Source organism: Falco naumanni, chromosome 4 (genome assembly GCF_017639655.2).
Source record: "Falco naumanni isolate bFalNau1 chromosome 4, bFalNau1.pat, whole genome shotgun sequence".
In the NCBI taxonomy this organism is placed as follows: domain Eukaryota; kingdom Metazoa; phylum Chordata; class Aves; order Falconiformes; family Falconidae; genus Falco; species Falco naumanni.
The window spans coordinates 69,949,591-69,963,867 of NC_054057.1; the positions used below are offsets into that span (position 1 = coordinate 69,949,591).

At 41.7% G+C, this 14,277-nt stretch overlaps 1 protein-coding gene across 1 annotated transcript in view; it reads left to right on the forward strand.

Moving 5' to 3' along the window:
- The first annotated feature begins 8,374 nt into the window (after window positions 1–8,374).
- LOC121086562 overlaps window positions 8,375–14,277 on the forward strand; it is a 98,192-nt gene continuing 92,289 nt past the window's right edge. Inside the window, exons 1-4 of the mRNA XM_040590467.1 lie at window positions 8,375–8,514; window positions 10,095–10,255; window positions 11,777–11,847; window positions 13,860–14,025. Coding sequence (XP_040446401.1) covers window positions 10,244–10,255; window positions 11,777–11,847; window positions 13,860–14,025 — 249 coding nt within the window. The 5' untranslated portion in view covers window positions 8,375–8,514; window positions 10,095–10,243. The remainder of the gene's footprint in view (window positions 8,515–10,094; window positions 10,256–11,776; window positions 11,848–13,859; window positions 14,026–14,277) is intronic.

Here is a 14,277-nt window from a genome sequence, read left to right on the forward strand (position 1 = left end):
CAACGTCTTGGTCTTTGCACCCCGGGATCCCGAGCCCCAGCAGCCGGGGGAGGCCGCGCCGGTGCGGGGGGGCGGCCCGGCTCCGCAGGGGCCACCGCCGGCTCCCCGAGCCGCTGGCGGCGCCCGCAGGCGGCGTGGCAGGGGCTACCCCGGGCTCGCGCCGCAGAGGGTGCTCCGGTTCCTGGCCAGTAGCACCGAGGGAGGTGTCACTCCGGGGTTCCGGACACACGGGGGGGTGCGCCCATCAGATGGGGACGCGCCCATCGGATGGGGACGCGCCCAGGCGCGGCACCCCCCGGCGGCCGGGCGGGCCCGTGGTTCCGCGAAGCCGCCGTCGCCCGTTTGGCGCTTCCCGGCGGCCGGCTCCGCTGCCGCGCGGGGGCGGTGGGGCCGCGTGCTGCTGCCGCCGCGGCCCGGTCCTCCCGCCGCTGGGCACGGCGCTTGCCCGCCCCCACCGTGCGGCCGGGGTCCGTGCGCCCGGGCGGCGGCAGGCGCCGGCTGGGGGGCGCGCTTGGGGCAGGGCCGCGGGGCAGCGGGTGGCCGCCGGCCCCCTCACCGCCTGGTCTCCTCGCGGTAAACGGCCTGGGACGTGCAGGTGCCTCACGGGGCTCCTCGGTCTGGGGGCTGCTTTTCCCAGGGCAGTGACGTGTGCGGGACCCCTCCGGCCGCGGGAAGGGCGCCGCGCCATCCCGTGAGGGCTCCCCCGCCGCCTCACAGGAGGACAACGGGCGCGCAGGTGTTGGTGCAGCTGGGTGCGGTGGGTTTCTTTCAGGCCTCTTACAGGGTCCAAAACTAATAAAATCTGTCAAGGAACCGAGTACTTGCGAGAACAGTTAGGCGGGAGCGGGGGGGCCCTGGCCCCCTGGCCGGGCCGGTCTGTGCGGGAGCTGTGGTGGCACCGGCCGCCATCACGGGGGGGAGGGGCGCGCAGGTGTTGGTGCTCAGAGGGGCAAGCTCGGAGCCAGGGCCGGGGGCGCTGCCCCCCTGCCTTTGGCTATCAGGGTTAAACGGGAGTTTTGTAATAATCTAAAAAAACTTCAGGGGCCTTTACAGAACAGGCTTTACCAGTTTGTTAAAGCTCTGGTTTTCTTGGCGGTACTAGCATGGAGTTTTCAGGTGTCATTTAACACACCTGTTGTGTGCTAGGCAGTATTTTTGATTAAATGCATTTTGCGAACTTGAGTATGATACACATTAAAATGGATTCATGCTTTTTGCAGACTTACTGCTGGTGTCAATCTCCTATGTGTCATTGAAGTAGTGTGTTTGCAGCACACACGCCTGATTTTCTTCAATATATTAAGATTATCTAGGACAGCACCGTTTCTTGTGGAAATTTCATCATGGAAATTTCTCTTTGGAGGTTTTTCGCCTGCTTTGAGGGTTTTGGGGGAGGTAGGAAAGAGATGCTTGAAAGATGTTGATCTTGGTTTTTAGCCTTGGACTGAGTCCTGCACTTACCAACCCACTGAAATGAGCCAAGTACACAGGATGCTAATGTTGTTGCTATGTTTTATCTTAAAGATTTGACTTCAGCCTGCATTTAAGTGCCTGCAGCAAATCAGACATTTAATTTGTAACGTAGAAGTTTCAGTACAAAGGGCCCAAAATCTTAGATACTGAAATACTGAAAGAAAACTATTTGAAATATTTTTGACAAAAAAACCCTGGAGATTAGTTTGAGAATTTCTTTGTTCTTTGGTGTAAGCAGTTGTCAAGATTCAAGCAAGCTCAGGTTTATACATTTTTTGAATGTGCTCATACACTAACAGTAAGATGTTTTTCTTCCTTCTTATAAGTATAGTTTATTCCCCAAAAAATGGGAAGCTGCAAAGCTAGAACTTGGAATTAAAATGTAAATTTGATTATTTTAGAAAGTGTGATTTACAGATATAGCTGGAAAAGCAGAACAAGATGATTTGAACAAAATGGAAAATTAGGTACTCTGTTCTCTTTCTCCAAGGCAAAGCCCAAATGCTTGAGCTTCTGTCTTCCAGGAGGCCTTTCCTGTACCTGAATGTGAGCCTGACTAGTGAGGTTCTTAATATGTTGACATGTAACCAATTCTGTAATTAATATTTTTATGTAAAAGTTCACTGTATCTGTCATTTCACATGAATCTTCTGTCATTATTCGGTCCGTGGCTCACAGTGTTACTGCTGGCTGTTGATCCTCAGTTTGGTATCAGAAAGGGAGAGGCTCAGCTACACTCTGGTCCTGCTGATGTCTGAATCTGGATCTGTCCAGTTCTCAGACTCTGGGATCACTGGTGACTTCAGATGTCAAATTCATTAATGCATAGGTGCTGCGCTGTTCTTACAGTCATTTGAATTTCTCTTAACTCTGCTCGAGTGTGTGTCGTGTGTCTGCATTTATTTGCTCCTTTACATTTAACAAGATTGCTTGTGCTTAAAATTAAGTGGATATATATAACTGCATTAGTGTAATATATTTGCAAATAGTAACTGTTGCTCCCACTTGAATCTTTTGAGAAAGTCTGCTAATCCTTAAAGAGAACCCTTCGCTGACTGAAATTGTGATTGAAATGCTGATGTCTGTAGGTCTTAAAGCTGTAAAACTTGATTTTTACTAAACACTGTGGCACTTTATAAAAAAGCTCACCTTATAAAAAAGTCCAGTTTCCGTAGGGTGATGCCTGTTGTGTAACCTCTTAGAAAGAAGCTGTCTTGTCTCCTCTAAGACATACATGCAGTGTTGTTGCAATAGTTCTGAGGCATCCCAGAATCTAGTGTTCTGCAGTCTTGTGAACAGGTTTGACATTTTTGGCCCATTCAGTCAGACCCTGCAATGTTTCAGGGACTTTGGGCACAGACTATCTCTCAGCATAGTTCATACAACCTTTCCTGGCCATCCTCTTCCTTAAAGTCCCACCCTTCTGGGAAAGGAGTTGCCTGTGACCTGCATGACTTATTCTGGGTGAAAATTAAAAATTTAACAGAAAGAGCAAATTTGGTTGGTTGTTTTCTTTGTTGTTTTTTTTTTTTTTTTTTTTTAAATAAGAAACTGACCCACAGGTGCTCTAATGAAACTAGCTATTTGGAGATGAAAAGGTTTCTGAAAGAGCTTCTGGTGTTTGCATAGCGGATGAAATGACTAATGAAATGGGCTTGTTCCGAGAAAGCATTTAGATTTGAGCATATGCTTAATTTTTGGGGTGTGCTTATGCTTAAAATTAAGCATCTATTTATGTACTCTGCTGACTCTGGGCATTGGTGCCATACCTGAGGTTAACATAAACTAAGTGGAAAACTCACTATAAAGTGTCAAATTCATTATTTTGATTAATGAGCTGCAAATGCTCAGCACAGAAACACTACTTGTAACTTGTTGGTGTTGGGCCATGTGGTTCTTACAAGAATCAAGGCAGAAATTCCCTCTTAATTCCAATTTTGATATTCCCAGTGAATTCAGTATAAGTTTTGTGCTTTTAAGTTATTTCGCAACAGCTGTGTGAAATATGTTAAAATATCTTACTGTATAAACAGTTAAAAGTCAGACTATGGTGGAGAATGGGCAGTAGTAATGATTGAAGAAAGGAATTGTCACAATATAGCAATTTTCCAGTAAATTCACCATGTTTTTATATTCATGCCCAGCTATTAACTTACCTGCTTCTATCCATACTGCTGATAGTAGACCAAGAGCTGAATGACTGCACTATAGTGTATGGAGCATGTACTATGCCTGCATGAGCTGTAATCTTAAAATGAAAAATAAGAACAAATACAAGACCGAATAACTCAGCAGAATAAAAATGGTAAAGCCCGCAAGCTGCAAGATTTCCACAGTGAAACCTCTGAATCAGTTTCAAAATTAGAATACTCTGAAAAATATTCTAATATTTTTCTAATAATAATTTTCTGATAATGAAGAAGGCTTTCTCAGTTACCACTATAGGTTGATCGTAGGAAATCAAAGCCGCTGTATGGAATCTGTAAGATTTGTTTTTCAAATTCAGTATCAGACCTGAGCTGTCCCCGAGTTTGGCATTTGGTAGATCTGGGATTTTGATAGAGGGGGCCCAGCTTTCATCATGGAATATTTTATTAACTCTTTAGACTTGACTTGCTCTCTCTCATCTTCTTTGCTCATTGATACATGCAAAGCACATGTGAGAAGCTGCTTTCCATTTAAGTGAAATTCATAAGCATTTTGAACTGAGCAAATGTTACCTGATGGAGAAAGTAAGTTCAGGCAAGAGGCTGTGAAATGCAAGCTTAGTGGGGGAGAGTAACTGGTGACTGGGGGTGTTACCCATGATTTCTATTTGTGAATCTGTTTTGAAGTAAATGGTAGCTCAGGATAAACCAGGGAGGCTTACAGCAGGAGAAAATAATTTTTTGCCTGTCCACAGCAGCTTTCTTCAGAAGGTCTTGGCGTGCAAGTGTAACAGAGTTTTGACAGTGCTTCCATGGTGTAGGTGATCATCAGTCCTGTATGTGTGAAGAGTAAACATGGCCGTAGGCTGCCAGAGAAGGTGTGTGATGAGAACCCCAGTTCTAGAGGAATGAGTCAGTAGAACAGGAGGTAGATGGTGTATCTCCCTCACGCAGGAGCGGAGGGTTCAGTGGACCCTGGAAGACCTATGTCTGATGTGCTGTAAAACTGATTGTTGTCAGAAGGACTGTAGTTTAGTGGTTTTGTGTGTTACTAACGCACAATTTCACCCATCTTAGGTTTGGGACTTTGGCTGAAGGGATGGGCTACCTCCCGTGAACTTGCTTCCTCTGAGTGGATACACCTTGGTTTTAGCCCCAAAGCTTTTGCTTTCATCTGGTGTAATTTTTGATTGATTAATCATCAAGGAATGATTGCTAAGGTGATTTATTTAAGTTGTAAGTTATTTATTTAAAACATACTGCACAGGATTGTTCTGGGTATTTGTGATGTTGTGACACTCTATGCTTGATTTCTTTTCCTTGCAGTTTTGTGGAATTTCTAACAGGTTAACTTCTGTCTCTTTCTTGCAAAAAGGCTGACATGTGGTTAGAGAGTGGATAAACGTTTGTGTGTGTCTCTCTCCCGCTTACTACACACGCACACCCTCCCCTCTGCAGGCTGCCCTGCCAGAGCCCCTCCTCTGGCTGGAAAAGGGGAGTTGAAATAGTGAGCTCCGGCTTTGTGAAGGGAATGTGCTTTCACTGCCTGGCTCAGAGGTGGCTTTGAGAGGAGAACTGATGTGGTTTTGTCAACTTCTGGGCTGAGGAGGTGATTTTGATGGCCATGGGGCTGTGCGCCATCGTATTATTCTGTGCTGTTGTGGCAGGAGCCTCAGGCAGTAAGTAGAAGAAATTTTTTCCTCTGCTAAGGTTGATCTCTCTCAATGCAAAATACTTTCCTAAGGGTGATCTCACTAGGAAAACTGCTGAGATGCTGTAAATTATGTTACAACTTATACGTTTGCAGTAGTTCTTGTAGCAATTTTGTTTTGGCTTTCAGTGTAGTGTAGCAGTTCGTTTTATGGAGCTCTCTGGGCAGTGCTGCAGGTGGGAGGGCACCCTACCTATAAGCAGTGCAGTTAAATAGTGCATCTTCCTTCAGCATTACCAGGGAAAGCAACAGAAACAGTGAGATTGTGCCAGGCAGTTCCTTATCTCACCTGAAAATAGCATGTTAGTATCATGTTGTAAAATTGTGCTCACTTTGCTATTTGGCGGATGAAGGATTCTGAAAAGTGTGAACAAGGTCGTGATACATCAGTGATGTGGTCCTTTGTTACTCTTGTCAACTGAAAAGAGATAAGTGCATGCTGTTTCTAAAACCAAAATAAATTATGGAAGAAAATTTAGAACTAAAAAAAGAGCAAAGCAAAGAGCAGAAACTCTTAATTTAGGCATCTTAACAGGGTTAACAAAGAGCCTGGCTGTCCAGGGTGCTCAGCCTACCCCGCTGTTTGTCTGTCATAAGCATGTTTAAAAATTCTGAGCACAGCATTCAAGTATCCACATTGGAGCTGAGAAAACTCTTAAATCTGGTCCTGGAGAGATGTGCTCAACATCTTAAAAATCTGATGCTGCATAACAGAGATGAATTTTCCAAATTTGCCTTAACATATTTGTTTTAAGGTTCTTGAATAAGCTGCACTGGTTCTTTCATTAAAAGCCATTAATCTAACACTACCTTGTCCCACTGTTTAAAAGAAAAGGGTGAGCTAGATACCCCTTTTCTTGCCTGATCCACTAGATACTTAGGAATGATTTTTTCACCCCAAGGAAACAGAAGCATATTTCTTTCTCTCCAAATGCGGTGTGTTTGGAATGTTGAAGTTGGTGCGTATGTTTTAATGTATACATAGGTATATTTATAAAAATTAATAGTTGAATGATAATTCTCATATGTTACATGACCTGGCGTCTCTATGCTAGCAAGTTTTTAAGTTTTGCAGATACCTACTTTTGCAGTAGATCAAGTTGGCTTGAAAATAACATGTTATTCATACTTTTTAAAGGTAATTTCTGAAGTTCCATACAGAGAATTAGTTCTGCAGAATAAAAAGCAGCATTTCTTTGGAGGAAATTATAAATGTGGGGGTAACACCTTTTAAAGAAAAATGTAATTCTACTCTCTAGAATCTTAAAATTTAACTTGAGAATAAAAATGTATATAAGCTTGAGTGGGTGCTGAAGAAACAAATACTTTCTCGGTTGTTTTTTTTTTTCCAAAACTAGTGAATTCCCTTCTTTCCTCTTGCCAATAATTTTGACATTTCAAAAAAAGGGATTAAGAGAAGGGAAAATACGTTTCCAATAAGTGATATAGATGTAGAATTTTAACTGTTATAGTTTGACAAGAGCATTTCCTTCTGGCATATAGCATATGTAAAACATCCAAAAGCACACAACCGGAATAAAGAGCCTCTTTTAACTTTTGTCTCCAGTGGGAGACAAAGCTGAGGAACACAGGGATGTTAGTTACCCCTTAACAGGGAGGATCATTAACATATAGTGTAGCATTAGAGTTTGAGGGCCGTTATACTTACTATCGAACTGCCTGTGGGAGTTTTAAGACAGATTTATCACTAATGGCAAGTTAGGGCTGAATGCTTTTAATACTAATTAAATCATGTGACATGTGATTTATTAATAAAGTAGCATTTTCTTTCACTATGGTACATACAAGTGCCATGTATTGAAGTGCAGCAGATCTGCGTATTTGATTTTGGCTGTTCCTGGTGTATCACTGGAGTGCATATGGGCAGCTGGGATCTGGCTGATTTTGCCATGTACACGTTCCTATCAGTCTCTAGGACTTGAGGTAGCTTGCTGAGTTGAGTGCCATGGAGTGTTAGCAGTGCAGGATCCGGTCCTGGAACGTGCATCTCAGATGTGTCCATCATGGGGCTCTTCTCTCTCAAAACTCCTGTAATTCAGCTCAAGTTTATCACAGAGGTTCTCAAGAGATTGGGACCCATAGGCCAGTCTTCAACATAGTACCTGTGTATTTGCCAGAGATGAAAGCAATCTGCAATGATTTTGTTTTGTTTGCTGAAGCATATTTTGTATCGGTCTAGTCCTTGGAGTGCCCAGTCATCATGCTTGTGGAGACAGTCACAGTGGTGCAGAGGAATTAGATACCCTAAAATTTTCACTGTTGTTTAACTTCTCTGTGAAAACAGAATTTTTGTTCCAGTTTTGCCAGGCCAAATAAGCTAAATTCAAGCTAAATTCAGCATCAGAGCATTAGAATGAGAGTCTTACTAGCTTACTGTGCAGTGGTGTGTGCACAGAGCAAAGAGAAGGAATAGAGGCTGTACACAGCAGCCCCAGCTGCTTCCCCTGGTCATGTCAATGCAAATCTCTAGCAATTCCATCTATGTGGTGTGTGTTCTGCATCCCCTTGAATTTGCTACCCTCCCAAAGTCTGAATGAAACTCATGTTGGAGAACAGGCTTTCCAGTGTTAAAAGATGTCTTAACCAACTCTTGAGCTGTGATGTTTTAAGTGTTTCTTACTGTGCTGGTGCTGGAGGAGTTTTTCTTGGGCAGTAAAGCTCGCTCTTGTTCTGCTTTAAATGATACTTAAGGTTTCTTGAATGCCATGTGCAGTAAAAATCTTAGCTAAGAAGAAAATTTCCCTAACTGCAAGAAAGTTAAAAGCCTATGGATATGAAGAAGTATGATGTATAAAATGTGTATTTCTTTCCTGGATTAAGAACATGTTTTTTTAATTTGCTTGGTAATCTGTGATATTGTTGCCTTTCCATACCTACATCAGTAAATACACTAAGGCATGTAATCCCTTCATGTATGTGCTTTTGTGGTGTAGATGTGTGGAAAGGGGCAAGAGCAAGTATACTTGGTAGCAAAACTCTCATGGATTTTTTTTTTTTTTTGAGGGCCATGCTTTGGTTTCAGTTATTTGATTGCAATTGAAAAGCAGCAAGTCTGACCTGAGTTACACAGAAATTTTCAGTGCTTTTCTGTCATCTTACCTGTCATTGCAGGATCCCTGGAGAGTTTAAGTTATGAAGCTTCCTGTTTTGCAGAGTGCATAGGTAAGTAAAACAAGACTGTATTCAGACCTTGTATGTGATAAGGAAGGAGAGATTTGAAAACTTCATTCCCTGCAGCAGGGGTGTTGTGATCTTAGAAGTATGGTACTTGTGTCTGAGTGATCAGCATTCGTGGAAGTAGCGAAGTTCCAGTAATCCTTCCCTGGGCCCAGATCTGCCTTAAGTTCACATGCTGTGAACTCAGAAAGCCCATAGATTTTATAGTTAAGCGACCTACTAAACCAGTGCAGGACAAAACCCAGCCACGTATGAATGTCTTTTTTTCTAGTACCCAGTGTTAGCTCCTTTCAAACAGGCATGAAGAAAGACTCCTCCTGCAGTAAGTAGGCATAAAACTTATGTCCTGTAAAGGAGCAGACAGGAAGGCAGGATGTTGAACTGAGCTGGAAAGGTTTGGTTGAATGGTTTGAGGTAGAGTTTATAACTTACCTTTCTGTTTACATTGCCAGCAGGTACTTGAATGTGCAGAAGCGCTTTTCAGCGTAACAGCAAGGGGAGCACTTCGATGTTCTGCTCCCCTTGCAAGGAGATCTTGCCCTAGTCTCTTAGCTGCCTACTCAGTGTGGATCAGAGACCCTTCATTTGTTCAACATTACTTCATCTCTGTGTGGCTTTGTCATTGAAAGTGCTGGAGTGTTGCAGTGCTGCTGTGAGGCAAAGAAAAAGGAGCTGTGTATTATGGGAGCCACAGTGGTAATTTTTTCTAGGTGGTGTCTTCTTCATCTGAGGGAAGGGAGGGTATTTTTTTTGGATTTTCCCTCAGCTGCGCTTCAGTGGTCCCAGTTAAGGTCGTACCATGATGTCTTATCTTTCAGGGACACTGTATTTGTAACAATCTCATACATGACAGCCACCCAAAGGTGTGGCATTGAAGGTATTATGACTCTGATCTCTCATCCTTTCAGGGTTAATTCTTATCACCTGGTCTAGAAGAGAATCTCCTCTGATTAGAGGATCATGTAGCACACGTGAAGGTGTCTGACATTATATTACTAGCAGACAGTGCTACCTATGGACACTTGCCAGGTGATTACAATGTCATTATACAAATTCAGATAATCTGTGTCTCCCTGTGCTTTCTTTTCCTCAGCCTGGATCTTTTTGGGCAGGCTTTCAGAACCAATTATATTTTTTTTACTTAAAAACCACATCTTCGTATGTGTAGCTCACAGCAGGGGCATGAAGAGCACTGAAGGCTTCAGCAGATCTTTTTCATCTTGCTGTTACAAAGGTCCTGCTTTGCTGCTCTCTGAAAGGTGTCAAAAGAGCATCAGGCTGTAAATACATTCCATTCCTTTTCAGCTCTTGGAAGTTAGATGCCTGCCTTGATGGAAATTGTGAGGTTATGTACATAGGAGAGGGGAATTATTTTCAGCTTCCATACAGGAGCTGTCACTAGCATGCAAGGTGCTTTCAGAAACCCAGTTCTTTCAGTTGTAAGTCCAAGTGGGAAGGGAACATTCTTGAATATACAACTCCTTGTTTAGCTGGTTTGTGGCAAAAAGAAAAAAAATGGGGGTATGTGTAATAAAGTAAAAAAATGTATGTTTTTTATTTCCTAGGACATAGTGCATCATACTTCCCCAAACGAGCTAGATACAGCTATAGGTATTCAGCAGTCACCAGCACATTCCTGCAGGGAAGTATTTACAAAAGCAGTGGCATCTCTCTGGAGAGCACAGTGATCATTGAAGTACTGGGGAATTGCCAGATGGTTTTGAAAGTGAGTATTGTCATAATCATCTGAGCGATTGGGATGAGCTGACTTGGAACCGTACCTTTCTTTGGTATTACTGCTAGATTTAACACAAAAGCCAGTTCAGTTCTGGGTCTCATAATTAGAGTTGCAGAATTGCTTTGGTGTGACATGGCTTCAAATTAAGTACTTGCCAGTTTTAAAGGGCAGATTAAACAAATCATTGCTTTCTTTCCTAAGTGGCATGACAGTTTTACTGTTTTGTCACATGAAGTGCAGAACTGGAATGAAGCTAGTCTGTTTGAAAGGAACTTTTTTTTTTTTTTAAGCACTTTCATATCTGTAGCAATAATCTAAAAATAGCAAGCATTTTAAAGAGAACTTTAGAAATTGCATGATGCACTGGATTGGTGCCATTCCTAGCGTAGTGTAAAATTCAGTCTTGTAACACTCCATTGATCTCAACAGACCTCTCTCAGTGACAGGAGCAAAAGACCTTTTCCTGAGCCCTGCAGTAGACCAGTTTGAGAACGACAGTGCTTTAGCAGGGAGACCATGGAAAATAAACCTCTCATCTGTCTTGATTTTCCTTCAGGTTAACAGAGGGGATAATTCACGGGGTCTGTGAAGGGTTGACATGTGTACTATATACACATATACATATGAGGTCAAAGAAGAATAGGATAATTATCCCTGTCCTAATATGGCCATATGGATAAAATTAACTGGCCAGTCCTAATATGGCCATATGGATAAAATTAACTGATCAGTGGTCCAATGATTTTACATGAAAAATAAGAATTGGGTACTGTCTTCAGATTGAATCACTCTCTGCTGTCTTGCAATATCAGTGGCTGTATTCACCAACTTCTAGCTCTTTATTTTAATTTGAGGCCTCCTAAGATATGCAAAACAATATGTAGTTGAATGCTTGTCTTTTTAAAAAAGTAAGAAAGTAGAATACATTAAGAAAAAAAAATAACTAACGGTTACAGTCTATGCTGTACTTGAAAGGGGGCAGAGTGCCACCGCTTTTGATCTACCATTTGAGAACAGTTCTTCCTTACCACAACCAAGCAAATTACAAATGCTTTAGGAAGTTCCATGATGAATTTAAGTATGCATTTTATTCTCTGAATTCAGTAAAAGTAAGCTATGAAATTGCTGCAGAATACCGAGAACTTTACCAGGTACAGTCTCAAGAGCCAACTCAGGTAAGTAGTTACTTTGCTTCTCAACTGGAATAGTAAGGTCTTACATTTATCCAGGCTCCTGCTTTACCCCAGAGTAGGTGATTTCTTCTGCCTTGAAAATGAAGGGGACATAATAGTGCCATATAAAATGTATTTAATAGTGAGTGAAACTTCTTGGTAGAAGAAATTTCTGGAAACCATCTCAGATATGCAACCTGAAGATGTGGCTATCGTTGTTGCTTGCAACACTGATCCTTTTTTCATAGTCTGTGACATTCTGTGTAGATACACTTACGTGATAAAGTCCGCAAGTTCCTATTGACGATATTTGTTGTTCTATAATCTTTGCTTCTAGGTGCAAGATGTACAGATTAAGAAAAGGCTTAGATCCAGAGAGGAGCCTTTGAAGGAAATGGACAGTCTAAGGTAGAAAAACTTGTGATCTGGTCTGGTTCGTGTTTTTTTGAAGCTATATGGCTTAGCAGTGGCTTGACTAGACATTGTTCAGACTGTTTTCATACTCTTCAGTTTTAGCTGTGTTTGTTTTGTTGTTTTTTTGAGTTTTTTTTAAAAAAGTAAAGAACAAGATTTGAGCACCATCAGCAAAATGAGAAGCATTTGGTCCAAAAAGGTTTTTTGAACTTAATTTTCATCCCTTTTTATGTAAGAACATTGGAAGAGTAGACAATTAAAATTATTCCAGGTACAAATTATCAGACTTGTAGCTGGCTAGCAGTGTGTACAGATTGCTGACTAGTTCTCCAAGTTGCAGAAGTTACTTGTGCAAACTCTTGAGTTTTGAATTACATTTCTGAAGTTTTTGATTTGAATGATTCTCACAATGCAAAACATTGGGGTTTTTCTTCTGGGATATTTAAAGTGCATTTATTCATCTAATGTAATTTTCTTTGGTTTATGTTTTTGTTTTTAGTATCTCATTCATGACGTGTCAGTGTGTTTCCTTCTGACTTGCAAAGGTATAGAGGCTAGTGAAGATGCCCATACAAAAAGGTGTCTTCAAACTGTGGAAGTCTGGTATTTTCCCAGAGAGCTGGTGGTGCTTATGTCATCAAAAAAAAAGCAGCTCTGTTGTCTGATTAAGCTTAGTCTTGTAATCTTCCTCTTTGTCCTGGCACTTGGATTCTCAGCTTTTAAACAACACTGAGAGCTGAGGTAATTGACTCAATTCAAAGGGTCAAAAAGAGCAAGTTTGGAGTAAATGCATTGCTTTTTATATTCATCAGGAAGAACTTTGTGTTCCACAGTGTGGGTAGTGGTATCAGAGTTCAAATCGGAGTACAAGCCCATTTTCTTCTATGAAGTTATTTGTAGGATTTTCATAGAGGTAAAAGCAGTTGTCTTGTTCTTTGCAGAGAAGCCAAACCATAGAGGTAGCAAAGAAAGCATTCAGTGAAGCTTGACTATTGAAAGTAATTATTCAGATGAGTGAACCTTATTAGCATGTGCCTCAGCCAATTGTGAATATGCAGTGGTCTAGCTTGTCCTCTGAACATGCATGTAATTTCCACAGATAGCAGCAAAAGCAACCACAGTTGTCTAGGAGTTCAGAAACTCTTATCCCACACACACTGTCTCTTATTTGGAAAGACTTTATCCAGGTGTTGGTGCATTAAAATTTTTTCTCTTACATTGTCTTTGTGATCTAGTTGATTAGATGAACAGTTAGTTCCACAGTTAATGTGCTGGTGAACTGTGTATCTCCATGTATGGCAGCTGTTGACTGGGCTACTGTAGAATTCTTTCTTTGGATTGTTTATTTTTCCCCATTTAGATGGTAAATATATTATTAATTTGGAGTGAAGATAAATGTTAAAAAGTGATCTCTTGCAAAAGTAGGAGACGCTGTACTCTTAATCTGGGTTAGCAAAAGCAGTCAGGGAGTGGACTGACAACAGACTGGCAGATAACTTTGGGATAGAGCCCAGCTATGTACACCTAACAGAGCAGGAAGATGTTGGGAAAGCAGTTGTTCTGTGATATACAGAGGAACAGATGTGAAGAGGAATGATAAAGAGTACATGCAGTTACTTGCAACTGAGACACGCTTACCAATGCTAAATGCTAAATGCTAAACCTGAAATGGAATTTCTCTCTTACATTAAGGAGTCATTGCCAATTGTTAAGTATAATTGCTTGTAAAGAATTTACCAGGAGTCGACTTTATTGTTACAGTTGTGTCAAAGATGCTGTGATTATCTTGATAGGGGGTTTTTTTGTTTTGTTTCGGGTTTTTTTTAAGGGCTCTTGGGGTCAGGGTGAATTCATAAAGAGTAGAGGCTTGCTATAAAGAAGAGAGATGCAGAATAAGACAGATCTCTTGTGAAGGAACAATTCTGCTCAGAAGATCTGAGTCTAATGTCATGAACAGACTTGTAGCCACTGTTTGAAGGAAGAAACTATAAACTGTTTTATTGCAGGGAAATACTAGAACAGCACCCTCTTCATTTTTCTTTCCATGATGGGAAAGTTCTGGAGCTCTGTCCTGTGAGGAGTGAACAGACCTGGGCACTGAACATAAAGCGAGGCATTCTCAGTGTCCTACAGACATCACAATCATCCACTGCTAGTGCAGTTGTGGAAGAGGTGAGACCATTGGTAGAGTCATGCTCTAGGGTAGCTGTTAACCTTTGTACATGTTAAGTCTATTTCCTTTGTAAATAACTAAAGCTTTTTGCCACTTGGTGACTGGTCAACAGCCAGGGGTGGTCGTCTGATTGCTTTTTGTAGTGAATATTATGAAATTATAATTTGCATTCTTGTTGAGGGTTAGAATCCACTACTTGGTTACCTGAGGAAAAGCTGTGTATCACAGAGTTCTATGAGGAGTTGTAAAAC